The 18,936-nt window shown below is 38.0% G+C and overlaps 5 protein-coding genes across 6 annotated transcripts; 1 reads left to right on the top strand and 4 right to left on the bottom strand.

Moving 5' to 3' along the window:
* Positions 1 to 1,603: 1,603 nt before the first annotated feature.
* On the bottom strand, positions 1,604 to 2,881 carry LOC117620114 (zinc finger CCCH domain-containing protein 54). Its single transcript, XM_034350225.1, has one exon. The coding sequence runs from the start codon at positions 2,766 to 2,768 to the stop codon at positions 1,926 to 1,928; it is 843 nt and encodes a 280-aa protein (XP_034206116.1). The 5' UTR covers positions 2,769 to 2,881; the 3' UTR covers positions 1,604 to 1,925.
* A 3,554-nt stretch (positions 2,882 to 6,435) lies between these two features.
* LOC117619564 (probable transcription factor At5g61620) lies at positions 6,436 to 8,808 on the top strand. 2 transcript variants are annotated; one of them, XM_034349554.1, is made up of 6 exons: positions 6,436 to 6,886; positions 7,338 to 7,552; positions 7,677 to 7,739; positions 7,819 to 7,878; positions 7,966 to 8,082; positions 8,265 to 8,808. In XM_034349554.1, the coding sequence occupies exons 1-6, from the start codon at positions 6,583 to 6,585 to the stop codon at positions 8,553 to 8,555; spliced, it is 1,050 nt and encodes a 349-aa protein (XP_034205445.1). In that variant the 5' UTR covers positions 6,436 to 6,582; the 3' UTR covers positions 8,556 to 8,808. The 2 variants fall into 2 exon arrangements, with proteins under 2 accessions (XP_034205445.1, XP_034205444.1); XM_034349553.1 differs by having other exon boundaries at positions 7,665 to 7,739.
* Positions 8,809 to 9,293: 485 nt separating this feature from the next.
* LOC117618766 (GTP-binding protein YPTM2) lies at positions 9,294 to 12,617 on the bottom strand. The gene is made up of 8 exons (XM_034348491.1): positions 12,407 to 12,617; positions 11,714 to 11,786; positions 11,060 to 11,107; positions 10,934 to 10,981; positions 10,434 to 10,505; positions 10,182 to 10,337; positions 9,976 to 10,079; positions 9,294 to 9,727 (listed from the first exon to the last, which is right to left on the bottom strand). The coding sequence occupies exons 1-8, from the start codon at positions 12,418 to 12,420 to the stop codon at positions 9,634 to 9,636; spliced, it is 609 nt and encodes a 202-aa protein (XP_034204382.1). The 5' UTR covers positions 12,421 to 12,617; the 3' UTR covers positions 9,294 to 9,633.
* A 1,091-nt stretch (positions 12,618 to 13,708) lies between these two features.
* On the bottom strand, positions 13,709 to 14,617 carry LOC117619657. Its single transcript, XM_034349656.1, has 2 exons — positions 14,225 to 14,617; positions 13,709 to 14,077 (listed from the first exon to the last, which is right to left on the bottom strand). The coding sequence occupies exons 1-2, from the start codon at positions 14,484 to 14,486 to the stop codon at positions 13,884 to 13,886; spliced, it is 456 nt and encodes a 151-aa protein (XP_034205547.1). The 5' UTR covers positions 14,487 to 14,617; the 3' UTR covers positions 13,709 to 13,883.
* Positions 14,618 to 15,201: 584 nt separating this feature from the next.
* On the bottom strand, positions 15,202 to 18,192 carry LOC117618418 (flavanone 3-dioxygenase 3). Its single transcript, XM_034347987.1, is given in 4 exon segments — positions 15,202 to 15,827; positions 17,039 to 17,286; positions 17,381 to 17,622; positions 18,144 to 18,192. Coding segments are annotated over 4 exon segments (1,110 nt in total). The 3' UTR covers positions 15,202 to 15,256.
* Between the last annotated feature and the right edge of the window lie 744 nt (positions 18,193 to 18,936).

Raw genomic sequence — 18,936 nt, 5'->3', positions numbered from 1 at the left:
AATACAAAAGCTTATATTTTTACTAAAATATATTAATTAAATTTGTAGATATTATTGTCTTCTAAGTTAACAAGAACATATAGATAGAAGTTCTAAAGAAGGAAAAAAAAAGAAGAAGAAAAGTGAAGAAACCCTAGGAGCCGCCGCTCCCTTTGGGGCCAGTGGCTTCCCATTTCCCTTCCCTTCCTCCCTCCATCCTTGCTCATGTTTTCCTCTTGCTCCTTTTGGTTTCGTTTTTTTTTTTTTGGTTTTCTTTTTTGCACACTTGGTTGTGACTAGCTCTGATCTTGTCGATTTTCATAGCAAAGCATGTGGTAAAGGGTGGAGGAGAGTTAGAACGAGAAGCTTCACATTTAGGGGTTTATTCCTTGTCGAATTTTCGGTATTTTCCCGTGCCTTGGCAAAACATGATGCTCTTCTCTACTCTTGGCAGATTGGCTGTCTTTGTTATGGATATGGATGGTTGTGGTTGTGCATCATTTGTAGAGCAAAGTTTGCTGCTCCTTGAGTCGGTGTTCTTTGGTTTCTTAGATTTTGTGTAGTTTGTTATTAAAGTCCAAAAACTCTATGGCCCCGTTTGATTAAAGGGAAAGGAGGCTTGGGGATGGGAAAACAATTGCTTTCTCATGTTTGGTAAGTCCAAGTATGGGAAATCGTTGCCTTACACATGAGAAAGTATGGGGAAAGTGAAGCCCTCCTTCCTCATTGGGTTTTGTTTCCCTCATCTTGAGAAAGTTTGGGAAAAGGAATCAATATTAAATACACATTTTTCATGACCATATTGTCCCCATTAACAATTTAGAATGACAATATAGCATTACATGCATTCTTTTTTTATTTGATTTCATATGGGTGTAATTGGAAAATTAAACAAACTTTGTTTTGCATTCCTACACAAACCAAACATGTGAAATGAAATAAAGTAGTATTTCTTGGTTACTTTCCTATGATTAACAAACATGGGAAATGAATCCTCATTTCCCATCCATTGGGAAATGACATGAGAAGTGATTTCCCCACAAATCCATTTCGTGAACCAAACAGGGCTATGAGTTGTCTGGTTTTCTCTTGTAATTCCCAGAAATTTTGTTGAATTTGTTGGGTGGTCTAGTTTCTCTAGGAGAGTTATGCCGGTTAGTGGCCATGTTTTGTCCTTGATGGAACTAACTTGATCTAGGAAAACTTAGACGGCAGATAACGATTTTTAGACAAGTTCTTTATGATTTATTTTCTCCAAATTCTTTCAGTTCTAGAGTTGACTTTGGTCATTGGGGATGCTTTATCCATATTCGTCGTATTGCTACAATAAATACAATAAAATACTATGGCTCTCCATATACGTTTTCAATTAATACAATAAAATACTATGGCTTGTTTGTTCAAAAAGTTAGCAAGAACATTTTAACCATAATTGGTCACTCCACTTAAAAAGAAAACAAAGTTCTTATTTATTTCGTGTTGGTAAGGGATTTATTGAGTGACATTCACACTTGCACCCAAGATCTTGTTTGATTCCTTGTATTTAAAAAAAAATTAATTATGTTTAAATGAGCTTGAAATAATGAATGAAAGTGGAGGAAATTAAGGAAGGAGAACATAATATTTAAACAAGAACATTATTATTAATTTATTGATTGAGCTGAACCTTCTTTACATAAGATAAGAGGGACTAAAGTCCACATTTACAAGGGATTCAGCTGAACATGATTTACATGTTCTTTATTTCATTACATTACACATACATAGCTTCAAACCCACAATATTACTACAACACACGGCACTGGTTGACCACTAGACGACGACGACGACTCGTACATACACTGAAATTCAAACACAGCAAACTGAAAATACATACAGACACTAATCTTCTTCACACAGCGACTCCCATAATGATAATCTCCTTCTCTCTCTAATGAGAGAATTATTTACTGCAACAGCTCTGTAACCCAGTCGAACTCCGGCAGCTCCGAAACCGATGGTGCTGCCTCCACCATCTCATAACTATCCATCGCCTCAATCTCGTCTTCGAATTCGAAAGGCTCATCACTCAGCGTCAAGGACCTCAGACTGTTCAGGAAACTCTCCACCTTTTCAAAAGACTCGTCCATAATCTTCTTGTTCTTCAGTATCATCTCATACTCCTCCACGGTCGCTGACCTGCCGCCTCGATGTCCGCCGCCGTACATCCCCCTTCCCACCTGGACCGCCCGGTACGCACAGTTATGCGGACGGTACGGGCGGCGCGGGTACTGATCGTACGGATGCGGCACATAGAACTTGCGCGGGTAATATTCGGGCTCGGGACGGAGCTCGTCAGGGGTGTGCGCGAAGAAACACACCCTACGCATGCAATGCGGAGTCCCATTGCATGCGCGGGTGCGGTACCTGTCTGGGTGGAGCCAGTACTCGAACACGCCGTGCGAGAGGTCGCAGAGGTCCCCCTTGTGGCACCTCCCGTTCCGGTAAGCGGGGCACGCGATTGCGGCATACGAGTACTGGCGCGGGTCTCGCCTCTGCGCCTTCTCGCCACGGTGGGCGTAGGGGCACACGGTCCAGTCGTGGCTGCGCATGCGGGGGCACAGCTTGATCTTGTAGGCGTACATCCGGAACTCGTCCGACCCGTAGATTGCATTGTCCATGATCGGGTCGTTGTACTGGGCCGGACCCCTCAGGTGACCCGGATAATACTGGTACTGGTATTGGTACCGGTACTGGCTCAGGTACGGGTCGGGCAGCTCATAGTAACCTTGATGCACGGCTCTCCACATTGTGTTTCTGTTGCTGACGCAAAAGAACTTGAAAACTTTAAGACATTACATATCCATGAAGCAGAAGAGGATATGGATATTGGAGTGAGTTGAGAGTGAGGAGAAGAGGAGGTATTTATAGTGGCAAGAGCTCTGCTTGGGTTAAATTTTCAACCGGGTTTAACCACCTTCAATCTAACGGTGACGGACGTGTAGTGGGGGTGGTGTTGATCAAAGAAGTGGGTGTGACGGAAGAAGTTGCGTTTGCATGGCTGGGTTGCTTGCCATGGGGAAGGTTGTGATAACCAGAGCGAGGCAGTTGTTGGGTCAAAAGGAGCAGCATCCGCAAATGTCACATTAAAATATAGTTTCCAATTATATGCCCCTCGGGCCCAGTGTCGTTAACTTAAACGGAGTGAGCAGTAGTTTGGTGTTACGGCGGGGAATTAACGGCGGCGATGGGGTAATTTGCATGGCGAGCCACACGTGTAGGTAATAAGGGGCCTGGCTTATAGGGTGATGAAACATGTACATGCATTGTGTGGAGCACGTGTTGAAGGGTGTGGACTTAAGTCGGGGAGTTTGTTTCAGAGAGAGAGAGAGAGGTGTCCTTGAATTTTGCGAGCGTTTTTCACTTTGCAGTGGGGTGGGGTGGGGTCTGGTAATTACAAGACAAATCAACGAAACTAACTTGTCTTGACCATTTGCACTGAAATCGCTCCAGCTAGCTTAGCTTGTCAATCCACCAGTCCAGTCTTGAAGAAAATACGGAGACCGGTGCAACCTGTTCATTTAATTGGAAAGACCTAGAAATTATCTGTAACAATATGGAACAGATTTAGGAAGGTAGCAAGAGATAGATTATGTCTGGTAATTAATCTCTTGTTATGCTTATGAAGATTTGTGTGTGTGTGTGTGATTTGTTGATGCATAAACATTAACATTATTCCTTCCTTTCAAGGAAACGGTTGGAATGAAATGATAGTAGACATGTTCATTTGATGGACCAAATCAAATAGTTGCATGAGTGAAAGAAAACAACTTGTATATGAATTAGCATTAAAAAGATCGAGTCTAGTTTCCTACGCATAAAACTCGAGACTTAAGCGTCACTAGCTAATATACCATCTTAGGAAGGAAAGACTCCTAAACTTACTAGAAACATACACATATTCTCTATTGATATTAATTACAATAAAAAAAAAATTAATACCATTGTGAGGGAGGGACTCTAGTTTGCTTCGGATTGCGATTTCTCGGAAGTGGATCAGGGCCAAGAGTGATGCACCGAGCATTATTGTGGATTAGGGCAGAAGGTGATGCACCGAGCATTGTTCTCGACTCACGGAGAGGAGATGAAAAACTGTCGGACGAAATGGAACTTGGTTGAGGAGGTCAAGAGGCTATTTTCCGAAATTGCAATAAAATGACTCATTATCTTGCGAGAGGTTAAATAGATCGAAAACTCAAACTTGAACAAGTTTAAATAGTGTAAGTAATAATGACGACATACCCTTTTTACGGGATCCCAACCCTAATCTCGTAACCGAGAGCTCGGGCATTTTGGTAACTTTCTATAACTTTGTCTTCGAATAAATTATCCGAACTATCCCACATAAAATAGAAGAGGTTAATTAAATTACTTTTAATCACTCCATGCCGGCTCTCAATTTAATTCAACCAATATGGAATTAGACTCAAACAATCCAATCCCGTTCCCATCCAACTATAAGAGGTATAGTTAATCATAAGTTGGCGTATTAGTGTATGGAAATTTATTACAATTTTAGAAGTTTTGGTTATGCGGAGAAACCACATACAATTTGAGAGCAAGAAACAAGTCCTAGTTGCTCATTTGCTGAGATGTCAAAAGATGACACTTCCTGCTGTCTTCACTGATACGTTGCATCCTCTCGAGCAATATATATGGCTTCTGATTACATCTAGAAGTTGAGAGGTGGAGCCTACCACTTATTTTTGGGGCTGGAGTGGGACCCTTTATGCGTCAAGATAATGAGTGGGACCCTGTACACGTCAAGAAGATGAGTGGGACCCTTTTATACCTCAAGAATCACGTTCATAGAGAAGAAAACGACACTGTTTTTCTCAGCGTCGAAGAGCATAGAGTGATCAAGCAGAAGAGCCAGCAGAGTTAAAACTGAAGCCATATTAACACGTGGTGAATTGATAAGTAAAGTAAAGGAACGTATATAATGACAAAGTTTTTAAGCTTCTGCATGTGATGATGCTGACCTCTCTCTCTCTTTTGTCTTTGCCTACGTCAAGCATGCGTTTCTTTCATTGTTTGTTGATAAAACGACGAAACCACCAAACTAACTTCTATTGACCTCACTCGTAATTTTGCTATTTCAGGCCCCTAAAAAAGTTGTTATTTATTTTTCAGATAGAAAAAATAATTTCATGTAATTTCACAAAAGAATTATGGTTTTATTATCAAATCTAATTTTCTTAATTATAATATTGATTCCTTATTAAAACCTGAAAATCTGAAACTAATCTCTTATTGAATGTGCAATTAAGTGAAGCTTGGATAATTGTGATGTAAATGGCTTTCTTTCTTCCATCAAGTTTAGAAATCGACCTAAATCATCTCTTGTGGAAAGTAAGTTACTTGATAGGAAAGATATCTTCTTGTGATGATTTTCTAGCAAACACTAGTTTGTTTGTTCCAAGGCACCGTTACCTATGAGTCATTTTCTTGGCATGCAAGTAATAAATTGCCAGCCTTAAATAAGCTTATCGCTAGATGCTAATTAAAGAAGAAAAGAACAAACTGGAGTCTAATATGTCTTAACTACATTGACACCAGTATTTATCTAAACAAATCTATATTAATTCAGTCATAATTATCGAGCTTAAAAAAGATAATCGAGTGTGCACATTCTTGTGTTTCAATTTCACCACACCACCTTTTTTCTTGGTGATTTACCATACCAAATCTTGTTTCCAATTTTCCCACGTGATTTGATTTTGCCTAACTAGGAAGTCTATCAACTATAAACAAATCCTGGGCGTCCAATTGGTTGAATCTCTGAGTCCCAACGACTCGAGGCAACCAGGTAAGCTTTTACCTGGCTGTTCAAAATCACAGGGAGACTTGAATTGAAAATCCAGATTAGCTGTCCCGATTAGAGTTTTGAATATTTTGATCTCCCAAATTAGAGAGCTAAAATTGGATTTTGACCAGCATCAACAGAAAAGCTGGAAAAAGGTGCTCTTCTTTTTTACTTTTTATTTTTTATTTTTGGGTAAAAAGATAAAATTAGTAGCTAGGACCAGGGACGCGTACCGACTTTCCAGAGAGACGCATTATATCATCGCGTAAGACCAGCTTCACACAGAACTGCATACTACTGCCACGTGGAAGTCATCCATTGCAGTAAAAAAGCATCAAAGATGTTTCAATTCTAATCCAACGGCTTACAATCCGGTTGACTCACCACTGAACCAATCCCAACCTTTCAATGACTTTCCCTAAATCCAATTAGTAAAAAGATTTATATTTGTTTAGTGAGCTTATAGTGGTGAAGGGAAAAAAGGAGAAAATGTTACACAAACTTGTGTACGTGTGTTTGATTGTTATAGACTTATTATAGAAAAGGAAACTAAAAGCCCCATAAATACTCCAACACCTTCCTTTGCACGAAACAGAAAAATTAAGGTTAATTCTTCTCTTCTTTCTTCTATCCCTAACAAATTAATCCACAAATCAATATATCAAGGAAAACCCATCATCTTCCATCTTCATAGTTTTCGTTTACAAGATTTGTGTTGATCATAGATTAAAGCGAAAAGGGTTGTTATATTACCAAACATGGTGAAGGAATCAATGAGAAAGTGTTCGCATTGCGGGCACAACGGACATAACTCTAGGACGTGCAACAACAATGGCCATGGCCATGGGCAAAATAAAGGGGTTTGCTTGAAGCTTTTCGGCGTAAACATTATGGAGAAAGAAGATGATTCGATGAAGAAGAGTTACAGCATGGGCAATCTGCAGGCGGCAGGCAATGCAGACCACAACAACAACGTTGTTACAATTGATCACGATGCCGGCTATCTCTCCGACGGCCTCATTCACAACAAGAAACACAAAGCCGCCCATGAGAGAAAAAAAGGTACATACGATAAATATTTAATAACCAATTTGTTCTATCAATTTTCAAGTGATTAATTTATGCGTCTAGGCTTTCTTCTTGTTGCTGTTTGATGAATTGTGTCATGTGTTGGAGAATGCATGTTTCTTTCAATGTTTGTTTCTTTGTATAAGCTTTGTTATAAACTTTTGTTCAAAATAATAGTACTTTGTAAAATCTTGCAGTTGTTAATTAAATTAATACTGCAGCAGATGACATAACGATGCTCTTCAAAATGGTTTTCAGAGCTTATGATAACTAAGTGAAATTTTAAACCAATCCATAATGAAGTAGAATCATTAATGAGCCTTGCTAATGGGTGCTAATGAACTTCTTAATTAACATTGATGGCTACAAAATATATAAGAGCTTTGCATATAGATTCTTCTTCAGGTTTGGTTTTGGCTGAATTTGAATAAATATATGTCCTCAGGGAGGCCGTGGACCGAGGAAGAGCACCGGGTGTTTCTAGCTGGTTTGAAGAAGCTTGGGAAAGGAGATTGGAGAGGAATAGCAAGAAATTTTGTCACCACCAGAACCCCAACTCAGGTTGCTAGTCATGCACAAAAATATTTCCTCAGGCAGGCTACATATGATAAGAGAAAACGCAGATCAAGCCTCTTTGACATGCAATTTAAAGAACTCTCTGTAATTCTCTCTCTCTCTCTCCCTCTTTCTCACAGATCAATCCTCTATGCATTTTCATTTTGGTTTCAAGTTCTAAACATCTTAATTAGTTAATATAAATGACTTATACTAGATGGACCTGCAGGATCAGGGTCATCAAGATTCTCCAATTTCACCAACAAGAACAGCTACAGAAACTTCATCAGAGGTAAGCCCATCAATTGTGTCATCAAAGCTCATTTCAAGATGAGGCTAGAACCTATTTGTAATGGCTGCTTGTGGTGCAGGGTAGCAGCTCTAAAGTTCTGCCCCAGAAGATTAATACAGCTAATAGCTCACCACCTAAGGTAAATCCACCAGCTTATATATCGTTAACCTTAAAAACATTAACTTATAAACATGATTTACATTAATGAATTTTGATAATCTTACAGGCAAGCGTTCCGTCTCAGATTCTAAACCGATTTCCACATCTATGTTTGGATAGCCCCCCAGCTGCTCCGGTGTCTCCACCTTGTAATGTTCCAAATTACCCTGCCGTCTCATACATGGTAATTCATTAACATTCTTTTTCCCATTTTGAAGGGAACTGTTCTGAATAATAGCTTTCGAATTGTAAAGAAAAGTTATGTGATTTTAGTTGCTGTTTCTTATGGCTATGTGTTGTTTGCTTCCATTTGAAGTTTTAGTACCAGAATCATTTATGATGATGATTTTGCTAATGTTTGGACAGATGGGACTTCCTGAAAATGTCCCATACACCCCAATGATGCACTTTGCCAGACCAAGCTACCACTATATGATCAAAACACATGGTAACTTTGCTACTTGTGCACCTGTTATTTCTCACCCTTCTGGAATTCCATCACCAAGGTCTCTTCCAAGCAGTCCATCTATGGCCGGCCGTATCGGTATGAGCTCACCGGCTGAAAAAGATGCTCTAGAGCTTAAAATTGGGCAGCCTCAACCTTCTCAAGGAGCCAATTTGTCTTCCCCTACTTCTGGTGCCATCAGAGTGACATAGAAAATGATATATGTTACAGCTGATTCTTTTTGCAATTTTGATTTTTCAAGCTGAGAGGTAGAAGTGTCACGAGAATAATCAATTAAGTCGGTTCATTTTCATGGAAGAGGTGTACAATTGTAAAATGCGGAAGAAGTTTTCCAAGTGTCCCACAGCTGATGGTAAAATGAGATAGATAGCTTGATTGATGCATTACATAACAAGCATGGCTGGGCTGGCTTGTGTGTATCCTGCTGAATTGTTCTGTATAATGTTTGGGACAATGCTATACAATTCAACTTTTTTTTCCCTTTCCAACTTCTCGACTTTTTTTATCTCCACTTTTCCTTCTTTAACTTGCATTTACGAAAGCGCTTTCTACCAAGGTTTTCTTTTTTGGTGTGTTCAAAAGGAGAATCGAGTTTCATTCTACCAAGGTTAACTCGATGGAATAGTAGCTTTACCAAATTATGGTGTGTCAATTCGAATTTCAGCTGAGAAATACCACTAAATTAAAAGTTCGTTAGTGAAAACAAATTTATTTATGATAAATTGATAATTTGAAAGAAAGAGCCAGCTTATAGAGAGAGGTGGAGTGGCAGTGACTTTATGAAATAGATGGAGCAAAATTGTCCTATGGACTGGTCTATGCTCCGATCCAGTTATTTAATCCTAGGAACGCTTGGTTAAAGAGCTAATTTGGTTAGCTGTAGAGACATTGAAGACAAATAGCATCAGCAGCAGTCGACTATTTCAGGATTCTATAACAAATTGGCCACTTGCCATATAATAACATTTGAAACGTACAAATTTCCTTTAAGCATCCACATGAAACAATTTAGCAAGTCACTTTAAACAGAAGAAAACAGAGAAATAAAAAATGTAGCTGAGTAGCAGACATCATTTGTACATACCAGTTAAAAGACTAAAAAGAATGGAATTTGTTTTGTTTGTCACTTTATAAAACATACTGACGAGCAAAGTCATTATATATGGTTTCACAAGGCACGAATGGTCCCCTACAGCTTAGACAAGAATGAAGTGAAGCCTTCTCCTACGTGCATGCACTCATGCCACAGAAGACGAGCAATAGAATCGACTAAGAGGAGCAGCACCCAGATTTCTGGTTGACAGGTTGTCCTCGGATCTGCACTGTCGGTGGCCTTGCATTGTTCATTGGTTGACTGGCCATCCTGCATTGGGTCATGAAAGAAATGAGTGAACTACTGAAGAGGCCAAATTATAAACTTGCAAAGCTGGAGAGCTTTAGAACAAAAATGCACCCTTTCTTTTTTAGAAGAATAGTATCAGAATTTACTTCAACTTAAAGATGCAGAAAACCTAAGCATGGCTATTTTTCAAAAGAATCCTGTCCCTCATTCAACCTTTTCTCTTATTACATTACTAGGGTGAAGAAAACACACAAAATATACAAAAGTACCTATTCTTGATTTCAGCAGCCATTGCCATGAAGGCTTGCTCCACATTAGTAGCATTTTTTGCACTAGTCTCCATGAAAGGGATCCCAATCTCATCCGCAAATGCCTTTTAGCAAACCAATGACGATAGGGAAGAGTCATTATCTAAATATTGAGTACTTCAACAGACAAAAAATATGGTAGCAGGAACTAAGGGAAGGTTTTTCACCTTAGCTGTTTCATAAGACACAACTTTGTTAGCAGTGAGGTCAGCCTTGTTGCCAACAAGAAGCTTGTTTACATTCTCACTAGCATAACGATCAATTTCATTTAACCACTGCTTAACATTGTTGAAGCTCTCTTGGTCTGTCACATCATAAACTATCTGCCACATGCACCAACATTAATAAATAGAATCCACATTACAAGACTTCAAGGAAAAACCATGACCACAATAATGAAACAAAAAGGAAAAACTTACTATAATTCCATGTGCCCCACGGTAGTAGCTACTAGTAATTGTCCTAAAACGTTCTTGTCCAGCAGTGTCCCACTACATTTCCAGGAGGAAAAAGGAAAAAGGAAAAAGGAAAATATGACAAATAAGTCTTTATAGCTCATTGACTTGATAACATTTCATATGTGCTACAAGAATATTGTGAACATGCACTAGAACTAAATTTAAGCCTAATGATGAGACCCTATGTGTTCCATTGACACAGTACAGCTTCATAACCGAGGTCAACCAACCAAATGCAAACACACCGCAAAAAACCTCACGAAATAAGAAATTCTACTAAAGTAGTTGAATGTGTTACATCAGACAGTTGCAAAATAAGCACGTGAAGAAAGAAAAAAATGAACCAACAACACTTTGGCATCAACAGTTCAGATACGTAAGCAATAGGTATTCTTCAACTACTGAATGGCTTTAATGCCCAAGCACTACCATGTTTGAGAGAGAGAGAGAGAGAGACTCACAATTTGAAGTTTAATGGTCTTCCCATCCTGCTCAACTGTGCGAATTTTCTACAGGTAAAGAACAAGAAAAGTAATTAGGAGTCGTCCTTTCTATAACACCACTTTGACCCAGAAAATAGAGCTTACAAAATCAACTCCGATTGTGCTAATATAGCTGTCCAGATATGAATCATCCTGTATCATACAGAGATAAAATAGTCAGCCCTGAGGAATTGTACAAGTAATCAATGTAAATAATATTTCCATGGGAGACAACATAAACACCTGCCTAAGATGAAACATCAGATAATAGGTATTACATGACAAAAACGAATCATGCATATGTTATTTAATTGCATTCGTTGATTTGAAGTAAATCAATACTCGATTTTTTTAATTTTTCAGATAAGGAATCAGCATTTTTGACAATAAAGGATAGAAATTACAAGTTTCTCTTCTAAAAACTTCTGTTTATTTTCACTTGGTTCCTTGAAGCCTTTCTTATCATTTACATCAATGAATTTCCCATTTTTGAATTACCCATAAACATCGAAGAGCAAAATAACTGCTAGATTCCCCAAATATCTAACTTTAGTATAAAGCAAAACATTGTATTTCTTTTTCGGCAAGAAACAAACGCATGAGCACAGTAAGGAATTATCACTAACCAGTTAACTATAATGGGAGAGGCAAGTAATGGACACAATGAATCGGACAAAAAAATCCAAAACAAACTTTAACACGCACTACAATTTCCATATACGAATAAAGGACTAAGTGGTCAAAGTATCAGCAACTTACAGCAAACCTCAGAAGGAGACATGATTTGCCGACCCCAGAGTCTCCAATCAGTAAAAGTTTAAACAAGTAATCACTGCAGAAGAGAACATTTGAACATAATCATTCATTTGCAATACTTTAAATCTGAATTCAACAGGTTTAGTAGCAAACTAAAACTTAAGTTATTTGGTTGAGCCAAAAATTACATTACATTTAGCGAATTGCATTGACTAAGCCCATGCACTAACTGAACATCAAGATCTCAAACCAAAGTTTAGTTGACCCATTAACCTCAAGAACACGATCCAAGCTAAAATTTAAGATATCAAAATAAATCAATTACGCTGCTTTCGGTTTCAGTGATCACAATTGAAGTATAAGGCACAAGGAAATGAAAGTAACTGGAAATCTATCCTATTGGGTTTCAATTTCTTCAGTTTCTTATGTCAACAAAATCGATAATTTTTTTAAAAAAAGGAAACACAAATTGACCACACACCCATTACAATTTAGCCCTAAATCATCACGGATCTAAAGAATAATTGTTGTAAGGACAAAAAAACAAATGCTTTAGGAGAATCCAAAGGAAAACAGCAGGAAAAATACCCACTTTTATTTTTGATTTTTGATTTATGGCATAAATATATTCAGATGCCAAGAGGGGCAAAAGTTATTGGAAACAAAGGGAAAAGGGAAAAGAGATCGGAGGCTTACTATTCAGGATTCATGACTGTGACTGCGAGTGGTTGATCTACGAAGAACTCGACCGGGATTGGACCGGTCCAGCCAGAACACAATCTAGACCAGCTTAGATTCTCTGGAGGTAAAGCTTTGGAGAAGGCAAGTGGAAGAGAAGAAGAGGAGAGAGAGAGAGAGAGAGAGAACAAAAAGGAGAACTGGAAAAACAGGTATGACGAAGCGATGATGAAACTGAAATGTTCGGATTATATAAAGGAAAAACGTTTCTAATGAAAAACACGAAAAAATTTGGAGCCAAATAACGCTTTTACCGTTTTACATTTGGGCCTGCGGCTGGGCATGGGCCAGGATCCTCTCGTCGGCCCGTTAAGTGTAATATTGTCAATCAGCATGAGGCCCAAATGTATTCGCAATCTGACCAAAAAAAAAAAACTTTAAATGTAATCGGTTGTATATATATGAATACGAACCCTATTGAGTTTATCACTCGATTATTTACAATCACTGATAAGGCATAATATTTTGTGTGATGAAAATAAAAAACTAAGAGCTAAGTCTTAAATCTTAAGTTTTAAAACAGCGACCATACCTTTAAAAGTAATTAATGATGTTGGGATTTAAAAAAATTATAGAAAAAAAACTACAAGAAGAACATAAGAAATGACTGCCAAAGTTTAGGCTAGAAAGTTTTGCTGAACCGAAAATAGGAACAATTTTACTATCTAAATTTAATTAATGTGTTATGTTGTTGGTGAATAAAATGAGTGGAGTACTTTCATAATCTTAAGATTGTGAACAATTTTTCCTCTATACTTTCCAGCTTACCATACTTCTCTGAATGTTTACTCTTCTTATTTGTAAAGATGTTTATATATTATTGCTATATTATGTAGCATGCGGGATATGGTTAATTATTTTTCATTGCGTAAACCTATTGCTTGGTTTATTGGGGGTGTTAGTTGGATTGGCTCAGGCATTTAGTGTGTTTCCAATCGTGTGTGTGAGTTTCCTCCCTCTCCCTTCCTAACTTTGAACAAAGAAAAAAGGGAAAAAGACTTCTTATAATCCAATCCAAAATTATACAAACAATATTCTTCAAGACCAGAAGGTGTTGGTTTAAGGAATTGCTAACATGGCGAGGATCACCTTTTATACACAATGGTTAAGGCAGTGAGCCCACCCCCTTGCATATAATTTCGAATCCCCCTTTCTTCATAGATTAGATCAATTTAGACTATCATTTGTATTTAAAAAAATAGCACATGTCAGGTTAATTTAAGAGTGAACCAAAAAATGCTCCAAAATACATCCAAAAAATGTACATTATACCAAAACACCAGTACAATGAGAGCAGTATTAGCACTTGAGGAGAACAATACATATAGGAGGAAAATATATAAACCACAAGTTTTTTTTTCTTTTCTAATTTATTAATTTTAATTCTCCCAACGTCCACAGAAATTTAAGCCATCGATGATCATCTAAATCTAATTCACTTTAATTTATGTTTGATTTGCTTTGTTGTTGTTGATATTGTCGTTGTTGTTTGATCCAAGTCCAGTCCCAAGTCCATAATGGGAAGACCGCCTGTTTGAGTCCCGTCACTATCATTCTCAATCTCCCCCTCTAACGTCAGTCCTTCAATTCTTGCTGCTATTGGATCCGTTTTAATCCTCACGTCTATCTCTGCGCATTACATATACACCAACAAAATATATACATTTGTAAGAAAAATAAAATATATTAATGCAAATTTATAAACAATCTGTATCATCTTCTACTACATCGTGGTCTAAAATAGTACAAATAATTTTATTTTTTATGATTAATTACCTGGATTTGAGAAGAACCAAAGAACAAAGGCGCATAGAAGAAGCACAATGGGGATGACATGCACGGCATTCTCAGCGAACTTAACACGAGACCTTTCCTTCTTGGCCAACTCCGCTATGGGATCGTACACCGGCAGCTGATCACCGCCTTGATCAAACGACACTGACACCCGTAGCCCCGACGGTCCCTTCCCCGCTGACGGGGAGGAGTTTGGGTGCATGAAGTACTCATCCGCCCGGCTCCAGCTTGCCGATCTGTGCATCTTCTAATTTTCTTGGAATATTAGTGTGTATTAAATTAAATTATTTTATGATTTATAGCTAGTACGTGACAATTAAGACACTTGAATTGATGTATATCGGTAATGAGAATGATGATCAGAAATAAGTGAAGGAAGCATACAATATTGAGGAAGGGGGTTTGAAAGGTTGTGTATGTGATTGTTGGATGTTGATTGGAGTATAAAGTGTGAAGTGAGAGAGAGAGAGAGAGAGAGAGAGAGAGAGAGAGAGCAAAAGAAATACCGAGGTCAAGGAAAACGGCTAAGATTTTGGATCAGAACTAGTTTTTTGGATCATTATTTTGACTCTGCAATAAATATTCTCATGTCCTTTCTATTAATTGCACATGCACATCCATTCCACATAGATATGGTGGTAAACTGGACCTTGTAGCAGTAACCAATGTAATTAAAAACTAAAATGCGCTTTATTTGGATATATGCTCCCTCAATTTCAGCTCCTCTTTATACCCAATTTAGATGTAGGATCAGTTAAGTATGTCAAATTTTGCATCGTAATTACCGATTATGTTATATACCTTATATCACTAATCTTAATCTAAGCTGCTAACTTTGCCCTTTAGTCTGCTTACCCTTCTCCGAGATAATTAGAGACTCTTAATTTGGTCCCCAAAAAAAAAAAAAAAAACTAAGAAGTCGTCTTTTCCAAAAACTGAGAAAATAACTAAAATCAACAGACAAAAAAGAGCACTCACTATAGAGCTAGATTAAGGCTTGAAATTGTTATTTTTCTATATTTTGAGTGTGTTAATGAAGCTCTTCCCCTCTGCTAGATCATTGGTGGAGGGAAAATTCAGAAAATCTTTGAAGCTGCTCTCTTTGTACCTCCCAGGATGCTCCTCATCCACAAGCTCTTTGGCAGTTCCCATCTTCTCATCCAATCCCAAATTATGCAGACTTGCAATGGAGATTCTTGTCCTCTCACGGATCAATGTGGTTCTGTGCACAACGCTCTTGTACAACCCGTTGCTTAGCACCTCAAAATGGTCACCCCCATGGACTTGTAGGGCACCATGAAGTTGGGGGACTTGTTTCTAGGCTCCTTCCTCAGCGTGCATGATTTCGAGCCCCGGAGAGCTCTGAAGGACAATGGTTAAGCAGCTATAGTCTGAATGAGGAGGCAACCCTAGTGCAATTTCAGGATTTGGGCATGGTGGGTAACAGTTGACTGTAATGACTTGCAACCCATCTTCCAGTTTGTTGCTCATGTAGGTTGGGCCTATCCCCAAGCTCTCAGTGATGGCTTCCGTTATCTCCAAGCTTAGTTTCTTCACTTCTTTGCAATACTTTCCCGTGGTTTCCCTAGAGATATTCATGTACTAATCAATTAAGATTTGTGATGAGAATAAATTACACATTAATAAAAAATAAACTTGTGCAACAATGTTAATAACTGAGGTGGTCGAGTATATGCCAACTCTTTTACAATAACTGATCACGTGATAAAGTGATTGTGAGAACTTACAACTTCCCCGCTCTCCCCTTTCTCTGTTCTGTAGAATGGAATCTCATCTAGTATAGTAGGGCTAATCAGAAGTTTAACTATGGCGATTGGAAGAGGCACAACCTCAATTCAAGTCAAGCAGCAGAACCAGCCCAAGAGCTATTGCCAAATTTCATCTCAAATCGAGCTGCAGTTCTTCTTTCCGGGTCGATTTCGCTTTTTCAATTCCGTCACTCTTATCTACGATAGCAGCAAACTCCACTTCTGAAACAAGAGAAAAGATCATATCGGCAATAGCAAGAATCAAAAGATTGAGAAGGAGGTGGAATATGCAAGCAACCTTTGTTTTGGATCCGGAGATTGAGATGATGCCTAATGGCTCTAGTCAGCTGCTTCTTACCCTCCAGTTCCCCACCCCCCGAGTCCTTTTGATGGATGCGGGATCTAGCAAGAGTTATACCCAAGAAAAGCCATCAACATCTAGATGTAATCTAAAAAAGTTGCTCAAGACCTAGTCCCATTCTTTATAATTGTCTTTCTCGTACTGTTACACATCCTCCCAAAAATTTCTTTAGATGATCCTAGATTCTTATGAATAAAGCATTCAAAGATTGAAAGTCAATTGATGACGCATGGGTAAAAGAACAAATTGAGTACAAAGACGAAAGCTACATTGGAAACGATTATCTGTTCTTGTTTGCCATGCTTGTCAGCGCTAGACTATGCTCCATGACGGTTGATATTTATGAGGATCATTGGATATATATGTATACTAGCTGGTGAGTGACCATGTTTTATTGAAATATTTTAATGTGAGGCCTCCAGATTGCCAAAAATCAAGAGCGGCAACTACCCAAGGATTTACCAAAAAGTCTGACAAAAATAAGACAAGACAACAATTTAGCTAAAGACCATGCTCTTAAATCAGATGCATTGCTAGTTATATAGTTGGCTACGTACTTATGTTTATTTTAATTCTCTCTTCTTTTTGGGTTTTTTTTGTTTTGTTTCTTTTGGAAATACAAAGAAAATATATATATAAGAGATTAAAATATAAGGGTATATATACCTATAGTTAGATGGATTGTTAGGCCAGGTATTGATCCAATCTGCCAAGGGGTGAGCATAATGCTTGAGAAACACCCTCCAAAATTGAATCTTATCAGTTCCATCCTTGAAGCTTGTCCCATACCTCACTGGCTTGTGGACATCATTAGACATGAACTTGGCCTTCTCAGAAGGCAACTTGAAAATTTCCGAGGCCGAAGCAAGAGCCTCATCTAACACCGATTGACAGATTCCATGGTTGACAATCTGTTTGCATGTTATATATATATATGCATGGTTAGGTTATGAACGGAACATGAATACCATCTAACCAAAAGAAAATTATAGATATTAAGCTACCTTGAAAGAATCCTAGTTGATGACAAGCTGTTCTGATTTCTTGGATAACTATTGCTCGTTCATGAGAACCTTGTTTCAATTTGCCAAAATCAATAATGGGGACATTGGCGACGTCTGGAGTCAAACTTGGACGATGTGAAGTTGGAATTACGTAGCACTCGGGTACATATGACAAGCCCCTCTCTTGTGCACTCTTCCCGATTGAAAATGAGCTTGAACAACTTTTATCATCATCCTTAAAGTTGCCTCAGCTAGCTAGCAAACTATAGAATTCAAACAGAAGCAGAGAATGAAAAGGTTCATATCTTGTAACACACAAAGGGAACAAGATAATGGTTTGATGCAAAAAAATATGCAAGGAGGGAGGGGTTTATATAGTAGAGTTTTTATACTAGCTGCACTTTGTATATGGGCCTTTTGATTTGTCATAAATCTAGCTAGCTGAAATCTTTGCGCCACAAAACTATCAAATCAAAAGCAGGTCCAAAAGCACTTTCTTAATGTTTAATTAATTGCTTTTTCATGTAAATCTAGAGAGTTCCATGTGGGGCTACAAAACAAAGGAAATAAACTAGACATTTGATATATGTGAAGAATAAATGTTGGGGAAATTGGAAACTGCTGGGGAAACTAGTTAAAGTATGAATTTGGCAGATAGTGGAAAATGAATCAGGTCAAATCCTCCTTGTATTTGGCCATGCAGCTGGGCGAGCTCCATCCACTTGTCCCTCAATTTCAGGTTTTGGTGCCGCTGTTTTTGCTTGTACAACTGTAATGGAATACCAAGATTTCAATGCCACTGGCCTTTTCCCCCATTAAATTCTGCTAGACTTGACTGGATAAGAACAGAAAAGGAGAACATATACAACCACATTCCCCATAACATGTTCTTTCACAAGGTCTCCTTATATACTATGCAATGATCTGCCTTAACCTTAATTTTGAGAAAAAAGCAAGTATAGGATTGTACTAATGGAATATATGTAATAGATTCCTGTCTTAACCTTAAATGTGTTTTATTCCTTGCTGCTAGCAATAGCTTGGCTTCACACCTGAGCTAGCTAGATTTCTTCTCGCTTCTAAAGAAATCCTGCACAACAGCAGTTCATCATTGAATGCAATCCTTAATTGGAAAATATGTACAGAACACAAATGTATAATTGGAAAATACGTGAATTTTTAAGAGCATTTTAAACGTGTACAAAACATAGATGTACAATTGGAAAATACATACATACGTGTATAATAAATATTAACCGTGTAAGTGCTAAATTCTTTATACAAGTAATAACTTTGGGAAAATAAAAAATTAAAAGGGGACAATAGAGACTCGGATAATGGCCTAATAGTAATGGATAATGCTATAACCTACTCTTATCGATAAAAAAAAAAATTGGGGAAAATTTGAAACCAGTATATCTACATATATACACATAGAGAGAGAGAGAGAGAGTATAGCCGCGCGGCTATACTTATTAAACCAAAAACCCTGTAAAGCCGTGCGGCTATACTAATTTTCTAAAAAAAGATAAAAAAATTCACGTATAGCCGATTAATGAA

Source organism: Prunus dulcis, chromosome 2, assembly GCF_902201215.1.
Source record: "Prunus dulcis chromosome 2, ALMONDv2, whole genome shotgun sequence".
In the NCBI taxonomy this organism is placed as follows: domain Eukaryota; kingdom Viridiplantae; phylum Streptophyta; class Magnoliopsida; order Rosales; family Rosaceae; genus Prunus; species Prunus dulcis.
Note: the sequence above shows the minus strand (reverse complement) of the source record. Positions and strands in the feature narration are given on the sequence as shown.